The 21,224-nt window shown below is 39.0% G+C and overlaps 5 protein-coding genes across 7 annotated transcripts in view; 2 read left to right on the forward strand and 3 right to left on the reverse strand.

Moving 5' to 3' along the window:
- LOC118733009 (ER degradation-enhancing alpha-mannosidase-like protein 2) overlaps nucleotides 1–21,224 on the reverse strand; it is a 108,615-nt gene that overhangs the window by 64,508 nt on the left and 22,883 nt on the right.
- Nucleotides 1–21,224, forward strand: part of LOC118733008 (putative mediator of RNA polymerase II transcription subunit 26) — a gene marked incomplete in the record, with an annotated part of 166,166 nt that overhangs the window by 49,363 nt on the left and 95,579 nt on the right.
- LOC118733013 (translation initiation factor eIF-2B subunit epsilon-like) lies at nucleotides 1,179–3,759 on the forward strand. Of its 2 annotated transcripts, XM_036462164.1 has the most exons (7): nucleotides 1,181–1,349; nucleotides 1,434–1,558; nucleotides 1,612–1,803; nucleotides 1,864–2,717; nucleotides 2,775–2,999; nucleotides 3,086–3,372; nucleotides 3,425–3,759. In XM_036462164.1, the coding sequence occupies exons 1-7, from the start codon at nucleotides 1,254–1,256 to the stop codon at nucleotides 3,644–3,646; spliced, it is 2,001 nt and encodes a 666-aa protein (XP_036318057.1). In that variant the 5' UTR covers nucleotides 1,181–1,253; the 3' UTR covers nucleotides 3,647–3,759. The 2 variants fall into 2 exon arrangements, with proteins under 2 accessions (XP_036318056.1, XP_036318057.1); XM_036462163.1 differs by having other exon boundaries at nucleotides 1,179–1,349; nucleotides 1,864–2,999.
- LOC118733015 (protein lin-9 homolog) lies at nucleotides 3,718–21,026 on the reverse strand. Of its 2 annotated transcripts, none has more exons than XM_036462167.1 (2): nucleotides 20,883–21,026; nucleotides 3,718–5,884 (listed from the first exon to the last, which is right to left on the reverse strand). In XM_036462167.1, exon 2 carries the CDS (start codon nucleotides 5,855–5,857, stop codon nucleotides 3,887–3,889), a length of 1,971 nt encoding a protein of 656 aa, XP_036318060.1. In that variant the 5' UTR covers nucleotides 5,858–5,884; nucleotides 20,883–21,026; the 3' UTR covers nucleotides 3,718–3,886. The 2 variants fall into 2 exon arrangements, with proteins under 2 accessions (XP_036318060.1, XP_036318061.1); XM_036462168.1 differs by lacking the exon at nucleotides 20,883–21,026 and adding an exon at nucleotides 17,629–17,897.
- LOC118733006 (WD repeat-containing protein 7-like) lies at nucleotides 9,419–18,341 on the reverse strand. The gene is made up of 2 exons (XM_036462155.1): nucleotides 17,911–18,341; nucleotides 9,419–15,610 (listed from the first exon to the last, which is right to left on the reverse strand). The coding sequence occupies exon 2, from the start codon at nucleotides 15,590–15,592 to the stop codon at nucleotides 11,135–11,137; it is 4,458 nt and encodes a 1,485-aa protein (XP_036318048.1). The 5' UTR covers nucleotides 15,593–15,610; nucleotides 17,911–18,341; the 3' UTR covers nucleotides 9,419–11,134.

Here is a 21,224-nt window from a genome sequence, read left to right on the forward strand (position 1 = left end):
CTATTTATACCATGGCCCAACTTTCGAAAGATTGGCCCCTAGGGCCAATGTCACAATGCGTAGTTAACTCAGAATCGGGAGTTAACTACAGAATTTTGTACTGAAAATCTCTAGTTAACTGTCGATTCTGAGTTAACTACGCACTGTGAAATTGGCCCCTAGGTGAGATTTCACGGGTCAGCTAGACTAACCTACAGGCGCATTAGTAAACCAAACTTTACTAAATATCGTCGGTTGGCGCGCAATACCTGGTATCCGCCAAACGCAATACCACGGATGATGTGGCATAGACATTTTTTTTTTCCTTTGTGCCTATTCCACAAATTTAATGGCATTTAAATAATTAAACTAGAAGCTCATATTTGGTAAATTCAATTAGAAATTCATTCAAATATTTTGACAAAATTACCGAGTACAAACTACAAGTTTTATATTTTTTTCACCTTTCCGAAAATACCGTTACATGGTAAGTAGGGGTGGTTTCGCCCCTATTTCAGACATCTTCGAAAGTAGTTAGACTTAATGAGATAAACTCCCATTTTCTAAATTTCATAATAATGTTAATTCTTTTCAGGGTATTGTTGTGAGTCCTTAAATTTCCAATTATATATCTAAGTTTCAGTATTTCTGAAACTTACCGATATATGAAATGTGGGAGTAATTTAGTCCGACTGATTTATGTAACAAGTACAATAATTGTGCCGAGTTTGGTAAAAATTGACGGAACGGTGCCACGGCCATTTTTCAAAAATTTGTTATACACGTTTTTTTTTGCTGCAGAATTATTGCAAACATTAATTTTGAATAAAGTCGCTTCAGTAGTTACTGATTTATCGAAAATTTCATATTTCTCTAAATTACCGCTACATTGCAAATGGGAATGGTTATTGTCCGATTAAAAAAAATATATGCTGACCAGGGCCAACATCTGTGGCAAGTTTGGGAGAAATCGGTGGAGCGGTAACCAAGGTATACCAATTTTTACTCGTGTGTATATGTATGTATCTAAAGAGATAATATTACTTTAAATAAAAGTTTTATTTCGCAGGCCGGAAATTGGGATGGTCAATTTAATTTATAAAGATAGGATATATGAATTAACCACAATTTATCGGTGTGTCAACTACTTTAGCATCAAAAAGCTCGACGATTGTTATCGGTTCGCCAAAAAGAAGTTATCGATATATTCGAGGATTTCTTATCCATGCGCAGAATAGTTTTCCGTAATATTTTTTGATTTATGCTGTTTAAAAATGAATCAGTTTGGGGAAAAAGAAGTCATACAAGCCATTCTTATTGCGGATAATAATGTGGAGCAGCTGCAACCATTTTCCGCCGAAAATTCAACGGTAAGAAAGAATTTTTGGTCACAAAAAAAAAACCGTTCCTATGGGCAGCCACGTATTAGCAGTATTTTGCATTCCAAATTTCAGGCGCTGTTGCCTTTGGTGAATGTGCCACTATTAGATTACGCTTTGGACGCTCTCAACCGCAGTGGCATTGAAGAAGTGTTCGTCTACTCAAGCCTGCAGTTGCAAAGTGTGCGGGAACATATCAAGTAAGGCGCACATTTTATAACGCGCGAGCAGCTATTTATCCCCGATTTTTCAGAAATGGTATTGCATCACTCAGTTCATGGTCAATAAACATGACAGTGCACGTGATTGGCGGAGAAGGATGTCGTTGCTTTGGTGATGCTATGCGCGATTTAGATGCGAAGGCTTTGATTCGTGGAAACTTCATTTTGCTCGGCGCGGATACGGTGACCAATGCAAATTTACGGCCAATATTTGAGCAACACAAGTAAATAAGCACAAACTTATAAAACAAATCAAACTGCTATACCATTAACATTCTCTTCAGAAAAACTGTTAAATATGACAAAGGCGCCGCCGCTACGTTGGTCTTTAAAGAGGCCGCCACATGCAACGTACGCACAGGCAACGAAATCATGATTGCTGTTGACCAGCAGAACAATCGGCTTCATCATCACCAAAGGTTGCGACTACATAGCAAGGAGTCACAATTTGAGGTGCCGCTGGAAGTATTCCTTTATAATTCTGAAATGGCGCTAATGCATAATTTAATTGATCCACAAATCGCTATCGGGTCACCATCTATGCTTTCTTTATTCAGCGACAATTTCGATTTCGAAACACGAGATGACTTCGTACGTGGTATTTTAATTAACGAGGAAATTCTCGACAGTCGTATATATGTTTCGTTGTTGCCGCGTGGACAGTATGCACGGAAGGTGAATAACTGGCTTACTTACTGCATGGTTAGCCAGGATGTAATGAACCGCTGGGCGTACCCACTTGTTCCCGACATGGGGTTAAATTGTCTTGCTCAGCAATATGTATATCTAAAAAATAATATATACAAGAGTCCTAAAGCAACGGTGATAAAAGCAACGTTGAGAGAAAATGTAGCCGTGCAAGCAGGCAGCCAGATAGAAGCAGGCACAACAGTGAGCTGCAGCGTTATTGGCAAAAACTGTAAAATCGGCAAAAATTGTGTGCTTTCAAATGTCTTTCTTTTGGATAGTGTGAACGTCGCCGATGACTGCAAGTTAGATTGCTGTGTAATAGGCTTTGGCTCAAAGATTGGCGCCGGAACTGTGCTCACTGAAGGTGCTGTAGTGGGCGAAAAATGCGTTATACCTTCAGGAAAAACTCTAAAAAATGTAATTGTAAAAAATGCTGTGGACGATTACGGTAAGTTAGCTCTTTCCTTAGACACGAGTGGCGACACATTTTCTTGTATTACAATAGATGAATTGGTGGAGAAGCTGGGAGAGAAAGCTTTCATAATAGAAGATAAACACGATACACAACCTACATATGCATCCGATTCAGAAGATGATGCGCTGCCGGCTGCAGCTACAGGCATACCAAAAGTTTCTAAAGTGCCAACTACCTGCGACGAGAGCGACTACACATCGAGCAGCGATGATGATGAGTCCCGTTCAGTAACACCACTCGTCGATGATACAAATAGTAAACGTTTACGTTTTATTAAATTTCTACTAACACTAATACTACCTCTTGCTATTGCTATTGCTACCCACCTTACTTTGCTGCAGTATTTTTGGCGGAAGTGATGGATTCACTGGCTCGAGGTTTCCAAGAGAAATCCAACCCAGACTTCCTTATCCTGGAAATCAATTCATCGCGGTACGCGTATAATATGTCACTCAAGGAAGTGAATTTCTACGTGGTGAAAGCGATATTCAGTCTTCAAGATATCAAAGAGCCTGCAAATCAAAATGTTCTTGTTGCCATCAACAATGTTCTGAAGCAATTGGGACCAGTCATGTCGAATTATATAAAAACCGAAGACGCCATGTTAGAGTGCCTAAAGGCATTAGAAGTATGCCATAATTCTATTTAAAGATGCAATTTTAATTATTTCTTTCGCTTAGGACATTTATGAGGAGAACGAATATGTTCGCAGCAAGATATCCAAAGTTGTACACTACTTGTATGATAAGGATTTCGTAAGCGAAGAAGCTATCATTGCATGGTATGATCAACTCGATGCTGAAGACCACCACGCTTTACGTCAGAGTCTGAAAGAGCTCATCGAATGGCTCAATCAATCGAGCGAAGAAGAGGATGACCACGATGAGGAGGAAAGTGATTAGAAGAGTGATGAACTGCTAAGAAATTTTAAGTTTATGTTTTATTTTTTATAAATATAAAGAATTCAACACACAAAAGAATCGACAAACAAAACCAATAAACTAAATAAAAAAACTAGTAATTGTTAAAATATTGTTAATTATTAATTCATTAGTACTATTTTTGTAATGTTATACAGTTCCGTTCCGTACATCCATTTTCGTAGCGTAATATTTCTAAGTGTATTTTTCGGCTCCAGAAATTTATCTATCAGGTCCGCCGGCTGTTGAGATGGTTGAGTTTCCCATCATCACACTATTATTGGCGGCCAGCATGCGCACATGATGCAAATGAATCTGTACATTTTTCTGAAAGGTTTCTACATTTACGCCACACAAACTGGAGCGCACTTCTTCGATACAACCTTCGAGCACTTTCGAAACTTCAGCCGAATTGCCATCATTGCCCAAATGTGAAGCGACAAGCAGCACAGTTGCAAGGTTTTTAATGAGCCCTAGTACGGTCTTATTTTTTACGGTGCCCTGATTATTGCGCTGCACTGCATCTTCGGCGGCTTCGCGACACTTTTCGCGCAGATATGAAGGGGCGAGCATTGCTTGCACTTGCGGATCGCGTGTTAAATCGCCTGCGAACGCCTGCACATCATTAAGATAATCCTGCATGTCGCGATTCATTTTCTCCATCGAAATGACAATTGAGGCATAGCGCCTTTGGAATTCTTCGCTCAACTGTGGTACTGTCTCATTTGTATTTTGCGACTCATCTGAGGATGAATTTGAATTGTGTGCGGCTGCGAGTTGCTGTGAAGCTTTCAATTCCGCTTCGTTGTTCATTTCGCTGAGGCGTTGTAGTTTGGAACGTTTGGAGGCTAGAGCGCGTTTCAAGCGCACCAGAGTCTCCAGCAGTTTGACCGGGTAGCCGTTGATGTTATCGCGTCCTAGTACCGGGTCCTTGAATGGACTTTCGATTACCTCCTGTGCCAGCACTGGGTCACTCTTGTTCAAATTCATGTTGAGTGCAGATCGGACGTTGCGCATGTTGCGCAGTGGCGAAGAGCTGACCCCATTGAATATGCTCATCAAGTTAGGCCTACTGTCCCTTGTGATGCTCTGCAAAGGAAGCATTTCGTGGAAATTCTCCGAGACGATTTCGAAGTCGGGTATAGAGTGTGTACCTAGCCCGCTTCTGTCGAACGTAATGCGATATGTGGAGTTCATCGAATCGTAGGCGTCTACGGTGCCGCTGAAAATACCATCTTGTGGCACACGCAATCGTGCCGTCACCTTGGTGCCTATGGGCAGCGGAAGTGGTATCTTTTCCGGTAAATCACGAACGAAGTTTAAATCCTTAATGTCGCCCGACCTACGACTCTGTATGTAGCGTATCTTTTGGCGGCGGCTTTCAAGCTCACGCCTTTCCTCTTCGAAAAATGCTTGCGAACAACGCCGAGGTTTGCCCATCAATGCGCGAATTTTCCGCCACTCGGCTCGATTTAGCTGGCGCGTGCATAGATTAGGAAAAGATTCTGACAAGCATACTTGAAAATCGTTTTCACCCTCAAAGAGCGCTTTATCGAGAAACGAATAGAACCACTCAAATATTACCCAGCGATGAGCTTTGGGAAGTTTCAACAAATTGCGCAAACGTAAGCCGATGCTCTGACCGATCTTCTTATCAGCCGGTATAATGTGTGCCACTGTGCCGGAACTGCTGCTCGTGGCGATTGGTATGCCACTGTGGCGTGTGCTCGATTTGGGAGTGGTATTTGTTGATGAGCTGGCGCCACTTGTGTGACTGCTGCGTGTCGGAGTGGTTACCTCAGTGCTTTTTTTCTTCTCCTCTGAGCGCATGTAACGTGAGACGACGCCTGTGCGTTTCTTCAGAACCTTGGTGGGTGTTTTATGGGGCGAAACGCTTGCCTTGTGTGGCATTTTGCGTGGTGAGAGACTCATCCGGAGTGGCTTGTCATCGTTAATGATGTCGTCATCGAAGAAGAAGCGGTTTCGCTTGCGTATGCGGGCAGGCATACCGCGTGCGTTCAACATTTGTATGGGTTGCTGCGGTTGCGGCTTGGGCGGTGGTGCCGAGCCAACACGACGCAGGCCCAAAGTAGCCAAACTGAATGCCGGCGGTTCGATGTGTTCATCATCTGAGAAGGCGGGACTCGAAGGTTTGCGGGACTTCTTCGACAGCGTTTCCGATTCGTCCGACATTGTTGGGCAAAATTACGAGGATGCAATCTAAAAGTATGAAAAATTTGTTGAAGTTAGTCTATGTTCATATGTATGTGTGTATGTATGCATGTATATGGTTTTGAAGTGAAGTGGAAACTCTTGAGAGGCTCCCAGTATTGAGATAAACTTAGTTAAGTTAAGATTTTAAATATGTAAATATGTACAATAAAATCCGCTTAACTACCTCCCCTGGAAATGCTAACTTCGAAGGTACTTACGCGGGTTGTGTACGCTAAAAGTATAAATGGCAAGGATAATATATTTATTGGGGCAAGGAAACGGAGTGTAGGGTATTCAAGCTAGGGGATTTAATCAGATTTTACTGTAATAGGTATGTACTGAACTATACGGCAAAATAAACTTTTTCCGGAGTATTGGACCAAACCAATTGTTTTTTTTTTTGAGAGATTGACTCATAAGTAAAAAAGTGATTTCCCCGTTTTTCTAAGTTAAACTCTGAAATCAAGTATGGGCCTTCGAAGTTCGAAATTGGACCTTTGGTAAAAAATTATTTTAAATTATTGTATGTATGTAAACAACTAAAAAAGTGAAAATATAGACGTGGTCCGCCTTTTGCTCTTATTTAAACGGTATATAACTTTTTTGTGCAAACTTATATTACAGGTACTATGTATAAGGGGTCAAAGGTCAGATATTCGAAAAATTAAAATTATACTTATTTAAAAAAAAAAATTGAACTGCCGAATTGCCACTAGTCATTTAAATTACAAAAACATATGCCATTTAAAAATGCCATTAAAATTTCTGACACTCAATGCCCGAAATTGCTTGTACATTGCTGCGTCAAGAGTGGATTAGGAAATACGATTGAGAAAACTCTGGTTTGCAGCTTAAGTCTTTTGTTTTTAACTTTATTTCTATCGCTTTAAATAAATGAAAGGCAAAAACGTATACTCCCAGTAATTAGATTAGCAGACTTTTTTGACCCTCAGTATGTAAAGTTTTGATTTTGTTTGTTCAGTATTAATTATTATTATTTTTTTAATGAAGCATATTATACGTGAGAATCCGAGTTTAAACTGTTATAAAAATAAAAAAAAAATTATATCAACAAAGAGGCGTATATAAAATTGCATGGCATTGCCCAAAATTTTGAGCCGACTAGTGTATTAAAACCGAAAAATTTGGCAGCACTGGATCGTTTTCGAAAATTTTCGTCGTTTACTTATTTCTGCACGACAATAGGCAATGCCAATGTTGTCGATTCGAGCATTTTATTCTAATTTACGACGTACGCAATGGGGCTAATTATTAACTTATGCACTGCAGATCAATTATATTATTTTTAATTAATTTAAATATTTTTTTAAACTAATTTTTACGAAATGAAAATAACTAAGTTTTTTTTTCTAATAAATTGTTGTTATACTGATGGCTTCATAAGAAATTCATTCATCCATTAAATAGCCATATCAAACTATAACCAAAATTTGGAGTATAATAAATATTTAGTATTAACAATAATGCAGCATTATTTTTAAGATTCAGTAATTTTAAATTTTGTTCTGACTGCATAAACTCGTCGTAGAGTATCTGTACGAATCTTCATAACGAACGGATTCAGTGAAGGCTCTCTACGAATTTCGAATTTACGTTCGTAGCCATTCGGATTCTGTGATAGCCCCGTTTATTTTATCTAGGAGAAGACTAGCCATTTCCAATAGATTGGGATCGCTGAAATCGAATCTGAAGTCAGAATTGCTCTGTCACCATTCTAACTATGCAGTTTTATAGCCCATTCAATTTTAGTACAACAAAGTGCAAGTTTGAATTTTCTTAAAAATCGCGTTGATTTTTGGCAATTTTTTTCACTCAGGTTCTTCCGACAATTATTTTTTGTATGGAGAAAATGAGCAAAACCTTCCCACAAAAAAAATTGCCAAAAATCAACGCGATTTTTTAGAAAGTTCAAACTTGCATTTTTTATACTAAAATTGAATGGGCTATAAAATTTAAATGGCTAAAAAATCTGAATAGAAAGTTGCAAATTAGTATGCAAATTTATTGAATTTTTTGAGTTTTCCACAAAGTTTAGAGATTTTGTTTTTTTGGTGTAGGAGGAACTATGTATATTTTTATAAAAAATATTATAATTATTATATATATACATATTTTTATCGAAAATAAATTAGAATACCAAACTTTGCATATATTGCGGAAAAATTCTCTGTACCAATACTTTTGTCCGGCACTGTATACATACATAGCATTTCGCTTGCTTTATAATATGCCGTTAGACTTGCTCGAAAAATATTCATCTTTAAAAATTATATACCATTTCTACGAAAAGTAATTTTCCCATATAAAACGCATGGAAAACTTTGCGCGCTTTGAGCGACCTCTAAATATTTTGTGATTTCAAAATAAAAAAATTGGGGTATATTTTTTCGGTATAGAAGAATCCTAGAGGGTGGGAGCATACAAATTCCGACTTTACTTTTTCATCTGCATTTTTGGTATTTTTCTGACATTTATTTCAAAATTTACTACGAAAAAAATTTCAATTTGTGTAATTTGAAAAAAATTTATTGTATAAAATAAATGCGACAAAACGCAGTCCTTATCTATGTAGGTATAAAACTCCATATATGGAAATTCCTAATTTTTCCTTCCAAAGTCAATCTTTTTGTTTTGCTTCATTTAACCGGCTAATTAAAACTAAATTTAGATTACAACTATAAAAATAATGGAAACAAACACTGTCAATTCCGTTTCTTTCGGTATAATTAATTAATACTTTTATTGAGGGACATTTAAAAGTAAGCACAATACAATTTCGTTAAATTTGTTTAATTTAAGTTCATTAATACATAGTTTTTCTTCTTCTTTTTTTCGACGGTAATAAGTAATGCAATTTTTAAATACGAGGATACGAGGAGCCGATCGATTAGTTGTATACAATCGACAATAAAACTCCAAAAAACACTCGGAGAATCGGGTTTGAATTCATTAAAACATTTAATTTAAATTTATATAGATATAAAGGTATGTGTATGTATGTATGTACTTATGTATTTAGGTATGCGAGTATGCACTTGAATGCATACTTGCTTCAATTGCCTACATACAAATGTGGTTTTAAGATTTATTGTTTTTGTTTTCCTTGGATTATTCGTTTATTTTTAACCATGCTACCACATAGTTTTTCTTTTTTTTTTTTAAATATTTTTCGAAATCAACACAGAAATATGTTTTAAAAAGTAATTTTACAAAAGAGCAAAACAAATTTCATTACTATGTATTGTATGTTTGTAAATATAATATAACAGTTTAACAAATATTAATAACAGCATTTACATTTTATTGGATTTTTGGGTAATTTCTCTTTTTACTAGTATCGTATTTTTATTTTTATTTTTATTTTTATTTTTATTTGTTTTTCTTTTTTCATGTATATAGTTTAGATAATGTATCATAATCATAGTTTTTTTTTTGTTTATTAATTTTATCATCAAATATATTTCGCATTTGCACTTGTTGTAGTTTCGTAGTTTTATATGTGGTTTATGTTTTTTTTTATTTTTTTAATATTCCTCTATGTAGTACTGCAATGCAACCAACTTATATGTATGTTCGTATGTATATAGTGTGTAAGTGTGTGCATACAAAAGGTGCATTCCAAAACGTCAACGTCAGTCTCCTTTATTTCTAATCCTCTCACTAGATTGTAATGCCAAATGTGCGCAACTACGGTTAGACTTTTTCTTCTAGTGCGGCTTAGAAATAAAAGAGACTGACGTTGACGCTTTGGAATGCACCCATATACTATGTGAATATGTGCGTACCACCGTTAGCCCTTTATTTTTTAATACATTATTTATGTTTGGATGCTACATAATCTAGAAAATGCAACACAAACGCCATATCCCCCAGCGCGGACGAACAGCAGTCATAAGGGAGTTAGATGTAGATAAAACCTATTATGCAACATTTCCGAAAGACTGTGAAATTTTTACGCGCGATATCATAAAAAATCACTAGTAGCAGATTTTTTTATAATTTAAAATTTCTGCATGGTAAAAAAATCACCCATATGGTAATAATTTTACATACATACATATGTGTATATGTAAATTGAAAATAAAACAAGTAAAACATGTATGTATATACGAAAAATAAAAACTAAATCAACAAAGAACAACCAAATTTATTATTTATATTTAGATTTTGCTTGTTATTTAAATTCTAAACTTGATTTTAGTATATTTTGCTTATGGTATATTTTGATGCTTTTAGAATTTTTTTCTATTGGAAAATGCTACAAATTAATACACTTTATAAGCGTTTTCAGTTTTGCTTTCAGCAATTTGAGGAACCGTTAAGCGTATTAAGTCAAACTTGCCGTACACTTAAAGCGAATAAAATTGAATTTTTAGCTGGAGTTGGAGCAAAGTCATTACGTATGTTTTCAACTGAATGTTGGTACAGTTGTGTCAGCGCTGCAGTCATTCACGCATGCTAATTAACAACTGGCCTTTTAAATTTAGTACTAAAAAAAAAAAAATCAAATAGGCGGCTTGTTTGAGTTTTGCTGTTTTTTTCAACAAGTTTAAGATGCAAGACCAAACTGTGCATTTTCGTAAGGTTTTACTGTTTAACTTTCGCACTAGAAAGTAGCTTCATTTAAGATCGATTTTTTCACTGCACGGCCGTGGCTTAAACTCAGTTTAAACGCCCACTCTGGCTGGTTTAAACTAAAAGCCAATCAAATGTCAGTTTAAACTGGCACTGAAAAGCTGGCCCTAGAAAGAAATAGCAAGCTCGATAATTGGATGCCGCATGAACTCACAGTTCATTTACGGCTCACATAGACATTTGCGAAATACTGATGAAACGTGGATCGAAATTGTGATATTTAGAAAACTATGATAACTGTTGTCAGACTTTCACTTGTTCCATTCTCTGCATTAAAGTAACATTCAGGCGAGGAGAATAAAAATATATCACTAATTGATTTTTGTATAAATAAATAGCTAAGTAAGTAAAACATTCAAAAAATACGTAATGATGTTTTACTCCACCCAATAGAAATGCTGACTTTCCCTAAAAATATTCCACATCTTCTTCCTTCTTGTGCCATTGCACATCAAACTGTTCGCCCGCCTTACCCGCCATTAGCACGCACAATAGAAGCGCCTTAGTCGAAGTCCCTAATTGTTAACTGCCTTGATGCTTGTACAGCTTTCTCTGCAACGCTGCCGTCCTGATTGGCTTGTCTGTCTGTTGCACATCTGCCTACACATTGAAGCGTGTCTCCGAGCCATCGGCCAGCATAAGCGTCACCGTGCGATTATTAATCCATACCAGTTTGGCTAGCCGCATCGGATTGAGGCGCGACACATCGGGTATGGGCGCTGTTGAGTAGCCTTTGGTGCAACGCGTTTGAGAATTACCCAACCCAAACATACCCGTACTCGTCTGCCAGAACGATAGTCGATTTTCAGTGCATGAATAGGATACGAGAAATTTGCCGTCGGGCGAGAAGGCCAGCGACGTTATAGGATGTGTGTGCGCCGGTATCATTTGGCACTTGTTCTGGCGCAGCTCGTAGATGGCTAGGTGGCCGTTGTGTGCGCCAACGGCAATGCGTCGGCTTTGCGCGCAGTGCGATATCTGATTGAATTTGCATATCGAGGGACACACCTCGGCAAGGCCGCGTAACTTCAATTCATTATTGTCCACGCAGTGCAGCGTTATGTCCATAACCTCTACAAGAAGACTCGCGATCTCCGCTTGCATTTTGTCAATCAACATTTCAACGCACAGCAAAATTTCCGCCTTGGCCTTGAAAAGTACGGACTGTGTGAGCGGTTGATTGATGGACTGCGCATTCTGTTGCATAGTATTGTAGCGTGCCACTTCACGTGCCATAGTCGTAATGAAGGCGGCTGGTCGTGCTGTGGCGATGAGCCGGAGCGCATGTCGCGCCGTGCGACATGCATCCGCTTGTGGTGTTAGTGGTAGTTTGTAGTTTAGATTGGGCACTGCTTTCCCAGCGCATGCGATCTCTAACAAACCGAGGAGGACTTTGCTGACGTCAAGGTACGGCTCCCAAACGGTGAAGCCGCGGCCTAGAAGATCGATTGCGGCGCGTCGCAGCGGCGTATACTTTGGTAGTTTCTGTGAGGGAGGCGCGTAAAGCAGATGTGCCAAAGCCATAGAAGTTAATCGCGCCAAGTTGTTGGCTATGCCGAAACCTTCTGCCACAGATGATTTTCGCCGATCAGCACTTGCGCGTTGTGGGGAATCCTGCGAAATATCCTGCCCGAACTCAGCACCTATAACACCCAACAATATCACTGCCGTGGTCTGTTTGCGCTTCAATTCAGACAAACTGGACGGCTTACGGATGATTTCTTCTTCCTCCTCCTCGTAGTCCTCGTCCTGATTGTCCACAGCACTGCTGTGACCGTTGGTGCCGTTTCCGCTATTGCCTTGTGCCGCCGCCAGCACCTGTGGCTGAACGATTGGTTCGGTGTGCGTATAGAGAGGCAAATACTGTGCCCAACTGTCCACTAGCTGTTTGCGTCCCTTCTTGCCCATGCGCGTCAATTCGCCAAGTAATATCTGTTGAGCAGCCTCCCGTATCTCGATGCAATGATGCTGCCAGCGCTTAGCCATTGCCTCCACCTGCGGACGTTTGAATTTACGTGGCTCTAATGCCTCGATTTTGTCGGGCAAAAGGAAGCAATGGTGTGTGGATAGCAAACTCCAGCCCTGTTTAATCTGCGATGTATGGTGTGCTATTAGCTCTTCGCGCTCCTCTTCGTTACTTAACGTCGAGTCGGTGCGTTGAGCCAGACGCTGCAGTTTCTTACTCTTTTCGCTGTCTGGAAGGAACGATGCAGCGCTCATCGACATCAATGTGTTGGACATAGCTACAAGCGCCAGTATGTGATTCGATGTCAACGTCGTGCTCAGTTCCCAGTGCAACCGTGATGTGAATACAGCCGTTAATTGTTCTTGACGCAGCAATTCGGGCGCGATGTCGCGCTTTTTGGAGCTACTGGGTGTGGGTGGTATATTGTCCGGTATCTTGTAATTGTTCTGCCATGTGGGCAGCAGCAGAGACATGTAGCCAGCTTTGGAGAGCACGCCGAATGAGACAGGCACGATGGGACGCAACAAGCCCAATTGTGACTCACACACCTTGTCTAAATGTGGGTCCAGGCCCCAGGAGTGTAAGAGTGAGAGCAGCAGCTGTGCAACCTCCATAACGTGTGTCACTTCCATTTTTGAAGCTATTTTGCTGCGCAAATCGTCGGGTTGCTCCTGTGTCTCCACCACTTTCTGAAAGCTTTCGACTTTTGCTTGCACTTTCTTTTCCATTTGTTCCGTCTTCTCTTTGAATTTCTGCACTAAGCCGTGTTTGTCTTTATCTTTCAATATTTTTTCCATGTCGCCTGCCTTGTTCTTCACCTTGCCAAAGAAATCGCTAATTTTTTTTGATGCATCCAGATGTACAGCCTTATCCTTTGGATTATTCAGCACCACGCCGAGCACCTCCAATGCAGCCGGTGTCATTTGCGCATACTCCTCACTATGCAGTTCGAAAATAAGTCCTTCAATGTCGAAGAATAGTATATGACTTTCTGCGTCTTTTGGATTAGTGCGTAGACCTTGAATCACGAGCGGATTGCTGCGATGTTTCATTAAGAAATCAAAGTTGCCTTGATTGTGACCTTGCAGCTGTTGCAGTTGATGTATGCCGCGTTGGGTGGCATGACGTATGGCGTTCATGTTTCGTGACTTGATGCCGCGGAAGAAGTGTACCGCCGGGTTAGCCATACCCATTTCCGATGTAGCCGCTGCGGCGCCGCCGTGTCCACCGTTACCATCTTCGGCGGATTGCTCATCGCATGCCAAAAGAACTTCTTCCGCCAGCATGCCGTGTAAAACACGATCTAGATGACCTGTCTCCATTTGCCAAACGTACACGGAGCCATCTGAACAGCCTACAATGAGAAAATCGTCGAGGGGACGCCATTTAATGGTTATTACCGGAAAAAGATGACGACTTGCAAGCGTCACACATTTCCGTTCCTGTAAACTCAACAAAGTTACTGAGTGGTCAGACGCCACCGAGCAGATGCATTTCAGAATGCGATTACTGCAAGTCTCTGGCGGCACCAGCAGCTGTGTTATTTCACCGGCATGTACACAAAATCGATGTAACATTGTTCCGCTGTACAAGTCCCACAAGCAAACGGCGAAATCTACGCCACCCGACAGTAAATGCGACTTCTCGTAGCGCGGATGTACCAGCGATGGGCAAAGCAAACAATTGACGCGGCCGCGGTGGCCGTAAAGTATTTGATGGGATGGCCAATCACTGAAATTCTGTTTAATACCTACCAGCAATTGCATCATAACCGTTTGCGTTGCGGGCACTATAACTATAGTACCATCTTCGCGACCAATCACCAACCGACTCTGTTGCGGTAAGTAAATACTTGAAGTGAGCTTGACAGGCGTGTCCGTAATACGTGACAACTGATCGAGAATACCGACTGGCGGTGGATCCATAATAGACCAGGCCTCCACCAATGATGTACAGACTGTGGGCTTCAGCACCCTCGGTGGCATTTGTTTTGCTTGCAAAATGCTGATGTTATCCAGTGGTACATCCGGTACCGTCCATACTGAAATATAGCCTTCAGAATCACCACGCAGCAAATAGTGCTGGGGACTTTTGCCTTCTTCGCGCTGATAACGCAGCAGTTTCATGGCGGGAGGGCATGAAAGTACCTTGTCGCCAGGCTGCTGTAGCACGTAATACAAATAGGGTGCGTCGCGCACCACTGATTTGGCATGGAACTCTTTGTTGTCGGGTATACAATTGGCGGGCAACTTGTAGATATAGCCCTTGCCCTCGTCCGTCCAAAGCATGACACGATCGGAACTTATAAAATCACCACCTTGCCAGCGTTCCCGCGTAGGCGCAATCACTGAGCACAGCACTGTAAAATCACCAGCATCGTAGATCTGCCAGTATTTGGTGCATACAATTAGAACGGTGCGTTGATTTTGAGCACAGCAATTCATGGTAATGGCGTTCAAGCAGCGAATTTCCTTAGATTCATTTTCGTAGAGCGGTTCAGCATGCTTATTTTCATTGCCGATTAGGGTCCAAACTTTTACTGTGCCTGTAGTTGTAATTGCCAAAACAACGTCGTCTTTACGTTTCATGGGTCGTAGCACATGTAGTGCAGAAATCCAATCGGGCTTTACTTTTGAACTTAGCTGGTAAATGATTTCCAAACTGAATGGATCCATTACGATTATCTCGGGGTAATAGCCAATGCAAAATAGACGAACATCTTCGCTGTTTGCTGGATGGTAGCTTTGAATATGTGTGTGCACCTGTGCCAGTTTAACCGATTCCATGCATTTTCCATCGATTAGATCCCATGTGCACATTTCACCATTCTCCGATGAGCTCACGAGGAAATTATTTTCGGGCAGTACAGAGGCACGCACTAGGCACAATACTGGCGCCGAATGTCCAACAAGCAGACAACGGGGTGACATTTTCATGGTGGCTGGGTCAACTTGCCACAAACAGATTTGGCCATCATAGCAGCCGGTGACGAGAGTTGATTGATCATCCGACAGAAACACGCTGGACACACAGTGCGTGGGCGCCGATGGGCCCCACAACACCACTGGAACCACCAAATTAGTGCTGACCATGTTGAAATACCGAAATCGCTGTGGAAAAAATCGTTTTGGTGAGAATGGAAAGGGGAAATCATTTTGGATAGCGTTCTGGCCTCTACGCTGAGAAATGCTTGGCAATGAAGTGTACTTATTTTTGTTTGTTGCCCAGCATTGACTTGCTGGTCAATGAAGCGAACAAAACCCTTAAATTTTTCGGTTTGTTTTCAATTAGATTCCACTCGATTTTAAGTGAATTTTTCAAATCAGATAATTTCACGAATTAAGTGTTTGTTTTAAAATACTTCTTCGAGAAAGATATTCGTTAAATTATATCAAAAGCTTCTATCTACATTTAATAAATGAGTATATTATATTAAATAAAATTTCTTACTTTACTGTCGGTCTTGCTATTAAGTGAATTTTAGAGCTAAAATTAATTATGACAATTACATAGTTCAGAGATAAACATAAATCATGGGTTCAAATACTAATTTCTTTTTTATTGCAGATAGAGGGCTACTTTATAAAACCTGTAGTTAAACGTTAACTATTAAATACAAATCAAAACATTGAGTTGAAAAACAAAAAAAAAAAAAAAATAGCGAACGCACTCTGGAGTATTTAAGAATGAGAAGCCTTTGCTTGCTTTGTTATTAATATGACTTTTACACTGTTATTATTTTCTTCACATTCACACTCCAGGGCATCGAAATCCGAGCAAAAATTTTGCTTACTCGTGATGCATTTATTTGTTCGCTGTCACCAGCTAAACCAACACACTCCATAGCTCAACACATTTACCATCGTCTTACCATTGCTACCACTTGCTTTTTCTTTATTTATCATTGGTAGGTGCTATTAAGTCTCCATCACGACAACGAACACATTTCGGCTGGGATTCGAAGAATGCTGATAAGTGATTACTAAAAGTTTACCACAGAATACTGTCGCAATTGATAACACAATCATGATAAAAGTTGTAAACCTACAGTATGTGGCGAAATGAGGTTCCACTTTCGGATGGGTATTGAATTAAAAATTTATAAGATTTCCGTATAATTAAGCGTTTTTGAAATGGTTTCTGGGCCTCGGAAATCTATGTTTTATTATACGATGAATTACTTAAATCTTTTCATTTTGATACGGTTATATTCAGTATTTAATCGGCAAAGAATCGGTTAGCTAAATAATATAACCTCATTCAAGAATCGGCCAAAAACGGCCGATGCTGACTCTTTTGGCCTATACTAGCCCCGGCATCGGTCGTTAATCGGTCGGACTCTACTTTGTTTATTGTTTGCTTGTAACGACTTAATTTGGTCACACACTGTATGTATATATGGATGTACATAACGTTAATATAAAATAATGTGGGGAAACCTTTGTAAAAGATTGGAAACGAATATCTAAGCACAAATTATAAAAAAAAAAATTAAATTGGTCTAATTAGCAAACTTGCGAAGCCATGTGAATATGCTATGAATTATTTATAAACATTTCAACTGATTAGATAGTGGATGTTTAATTTGCAGCTCATGATTTATGCGCTAACTAAACAAAATTCGAAATATGTATGTACATAGGTAGATACTGTAGATTCAAGAAGCGCTGTTCATGATGAAGTGGACAAGTATGCTCCGAAGGTGACATAAAAAGGATTTGGAGCCATTTCCCAAACTTCGGAAAGTTTATTTATTATGTATTATAAGTAAGCACAAAAACGCTTGAATTTCGTTACTGCAGTTAAATAATGGAACTTTTCCGTTAAGCATTTTCTGCTGGATGTTTTCATATAGGTTGGGGGTTTATTACACTATATTGCGTTATTATGCACATCATGGCATTTTAAAGCAGATCCTACTTCGAAATATAAACATATTTTTATTATTTGGCAGATGGCAGTCATGGACTGAAAAAATACCAACGCCATCCAATGATGGACGATACTATAAGTATATGTACATATGTACGTACTTAGTTATAGAATTTAAATTTCCTTGCGCACATTTCTATTTATAAGTAATCAAAAAATGGTGGTTAATTCACCAAACCAATTGAAAATTAGGAACCTTTTTGACGAGCATATCAATAATCTCGTAACAGCTTTGAACTAGCTTGAAACAGATGTGAAAGCACGAGTTTAGTTAATTGAACGTTCAGTGGGATATTGTATACGCGACAGCATTTGGTACATTCTTACAGCTCCGCTTGCTCCCAGATGCTTATTTCATTGTACGTTAGTTTGCTTACTATGTGTACACTATGTTCACATAGGAATACATTTGTGTGACGAAATGTGTTCGGTCGTAATGGTTGCACACTCCCAAAGCAAATTAATTTCTTGTGCTAACATCGCAATTGTCCGCTTCTGCTCTGCCTCCTTCCGTCGCCTCCGCGGCTGTGCGTGTCCCACAACGACTCTTGCCCTCTTCCTTGTGCTCCCTCGTCGCTCCTCCTCGTCTAGACACACAAACAGCAGCGCAGCGACAGCGCCAGTTGCAGCAGTTATGGAACTTCAATGTCGCGCAGTATGCTCCGCTCCTCCTCCTCCGCCTTCAGCGTTTCCTTGCTTTCTTGCACTCCTCAACTCGCTTTAATAGTTAGTCTATGCATTTACGTATTTTATCACCTCGTCACCACGTAATTAAACTAAATATTTTTGCTAATTCCAACGAAAAATTCCTTTTCTATCACTTTTTGTCTCTTGACTCCGAAAAGAAATGAAAATATCGACCGAGCAGAAAAATTATCGATTGACTTGCGTGTAAAATGTCGAAAACTGTCAGCGAACAATAAGCAAAGCACACTGAATTACGTCATTACGTTTGCGTTGTTCGAGTGGGCTTTGTTTCATAGTCAGTAACGTAAGGTTAATTCTGACAACCCACATCTTAGGTCTATTTCACATATCTCACAAAATATTTTACATTTTAAGTGCAGCTCCTGAGGATTTCAACTGCCTATGCCAGAATTCTATAAATAAAAAAAAAATTATTTTTTTTACTTAATTTGAGCCACTGAATAGGAACGTGATCTCCTTTAATTTCCCCCCTCCCCCCCAAAAAAAGCGTATCTCAGAAAAAAACATAGGGAACACGTTTTTTGATCGAGCGAGTTTATTACAGTTAAATTAGGGCCGAACAATGGAATTTGACGATTTTTTTCCACCACACAACCACAACATATTATTTTTTCATATACTACAACAAGAAAGTTATCACACATCAAAAACTTTAACGCTAGTATCTCAGAAAGCAGTTTTAATAGAAGTGCCTCTATTGCAACTACCTCCTCAATTATTGGAGATAAAACAAAAACAAATTGATTTTCTTCCGTATTTTTTTCTTTAAGAGTTGAATATTTTTTATACAAATTTTTAATAAAACCCAAACACCCTTTTTTTGCTAATTTTTACATTCATAAGTTATTTTGTGTTAAAATTACGTTAGTATTCATAAGTGGTGGTCAAATCCAAGGAAGGTTTTGCTCCGTCGCATCGCAATGGTTTCTACAAAGGATTAAAGTTCCCTATTTTTCGTAAAAATTAGTATCATTTTTCATTACATTCGGTTATCCTTAGAAAAATTTGGTACTTAATATTTTAGCGGAAATTTTAACCATCTATAAGCAATTTTTTAAACAGTGGGTCAAAAAGGCCCGCTCTGGTGGCAGTTGATGGGTAAAACTGTTGGAAAAACTATAGACTCCCCTTTTTTCTATCAGCAACCCGCAAAAAATCATAAGAACTCCATAATTTAACATAATGGTAGATTAGATTATTACACAAACTTATTAATAGCGTCATAAATTACTCCAATATCTTAACTTTTTAACTATTTAAATTTTTTAATTTCTTTAAATTTAAATAGTGCATTGGGATCTGTAAAGAGTATACATAACCATATATGTATGTATGTATTTATGTATATACCTCAGACCTTTTTCTGTTCACCCATACATCAGCGCCAGGCACTCAACATTTTAACTCAAGTAGGAAGTAACAATATTAAAATTTAAAACTAATTAAATAGAATTATAATCGGAATTGGCATGGCGAATGCCTAACGCCGACGAGATGACATAATAAAATTAGTTGTCTCGTGGCTCTTTGGAAACTAGTTGCCGCCGCCGCTTCTATATTGAAGTTGACCACGCCGACACCGCAAAGCCTGTCGACGTAAACCACTAATCGTTACCTTAATATAGGAAGGCCCTATCTCACATCATCGCTGCAATACAAAACACTGAAATTAACTATAAATCTAAAATTCACTATTTGATTGATTATGAAGCATTTCATCGCCCGCACATAGTTTTATGAAACAAAAAAATTAGTTAGTTACGGCTTTTCTGCATTTCAGCGACGATGTGAGGTAGAGCCTTTCTATATTAAGGAAAGGATATGTATGTGTTTCTCTCCAAATGATTTCCATGTGTATCAAGTTTTAATTGTAAAAACCCAGTTTACCACAGTAGTTATTACTCCACAGCGCAAAAAGGAACCTTAGAGAAATGTGCTTCTACACTTTGGAAATAGACTACTAAAATATGGCTATTACTTGCACCACCATTTACCATAGCGGCTACAACCCCGCCCAGATCGGTTAGTACCTCAATCATTGTCGTCAAGCTCTACTGACGGAATACCCAGGAAGCGTGCAGCCCCGATGGGGTCTGTCCATAAGAGCAGAGGCATTAGCAGGGTGGGGTTCAGTGGGCATGCCCAGAGAGAATTCGTTTGGCACATCTGCATTTATTCTGCTAAGGTACGAGTTTAACCTGCTGCAGTAGCCATATCCATCCATCCTGGAATTTCCTTTTACTTAAAAGTATTATTCAAAACAACAGTGGAACTTTTTTTGTTGATGAATATTTAAGTAAGTACCCGTTTTTTGTTCCTACTCAGGTTTATTTACCAAACCCAGAGAAAGAATAGAGCCAAATACTTTTCTAAAAGAAGCATTCACAACGCTTTAGTAGCACACCTTCGCGTTGCTTGCTTCGAGCAGGTCATGTAATACGTTTCAAAGGTATGTACATATTAATGATTACAGTACAAGGCGCACACGTTGTACGACCAAGCGAAAACCTGGGTTTTTAACGTCCACTAAGATATAATACCATTAAGGAAAACGAACGCCAATGGCCGGAATCCATTCCAACTGTTGGATATGTGTTTGGAAGGGAACAATTCTATGCTATGGTGACACAAAAAAATGTTTGTAGTGTTAATTCGAAAATCCAAACGCTACCGCACGCTTATTTCAAAAGGCTCAAATAAAGATATCAGTATGTGTATAAATACGGCAAATTAGGCACTTACTTCTATGCTGCAAATGGAACGGCTTTTTTGTAGTTTAAATTGTGATTTTACACAAGTATTTTTGTTAAAAATTCACTAATTTTACTAAAATTCAGAGTTTGAAAAACAATTCGCCATCTTTGACATTTCTATTTCATAGGGTATGTTCAGTGTTCGCACACAGAGTTGCATTTGGTAACAACGGCTCCGAAACGATTTTAAAAAAATTTTGTAAGGGGTTTTTTGGTTGGGTTTAATTTTTCCAAACCCAAATGGGTTCATTATTTGAAATATTATCTGTAAATCAAAATTTAAAAATTATAATGGTGCCAAAGTTTTCGTAATTTTTTACCAAACCTTTCG

This window comes from Rhagoletis pomonella, unplaced genomic scaffold, assembly GCF_013731165.1.
Source record: "Rhagoletis pomonella isolate Grant_MI unplaced genomic scaffold, Rhpom_1.0 Rhpom_scaffold_00002, whole genome shotgun sequence".
Classification (NCBI taxonomy): Eukaryota; Metazoa; Arthropoda; class Insecta; order Diptera; family Tephritidae; genus Rhagoletis; species Rhagoletis pomonella.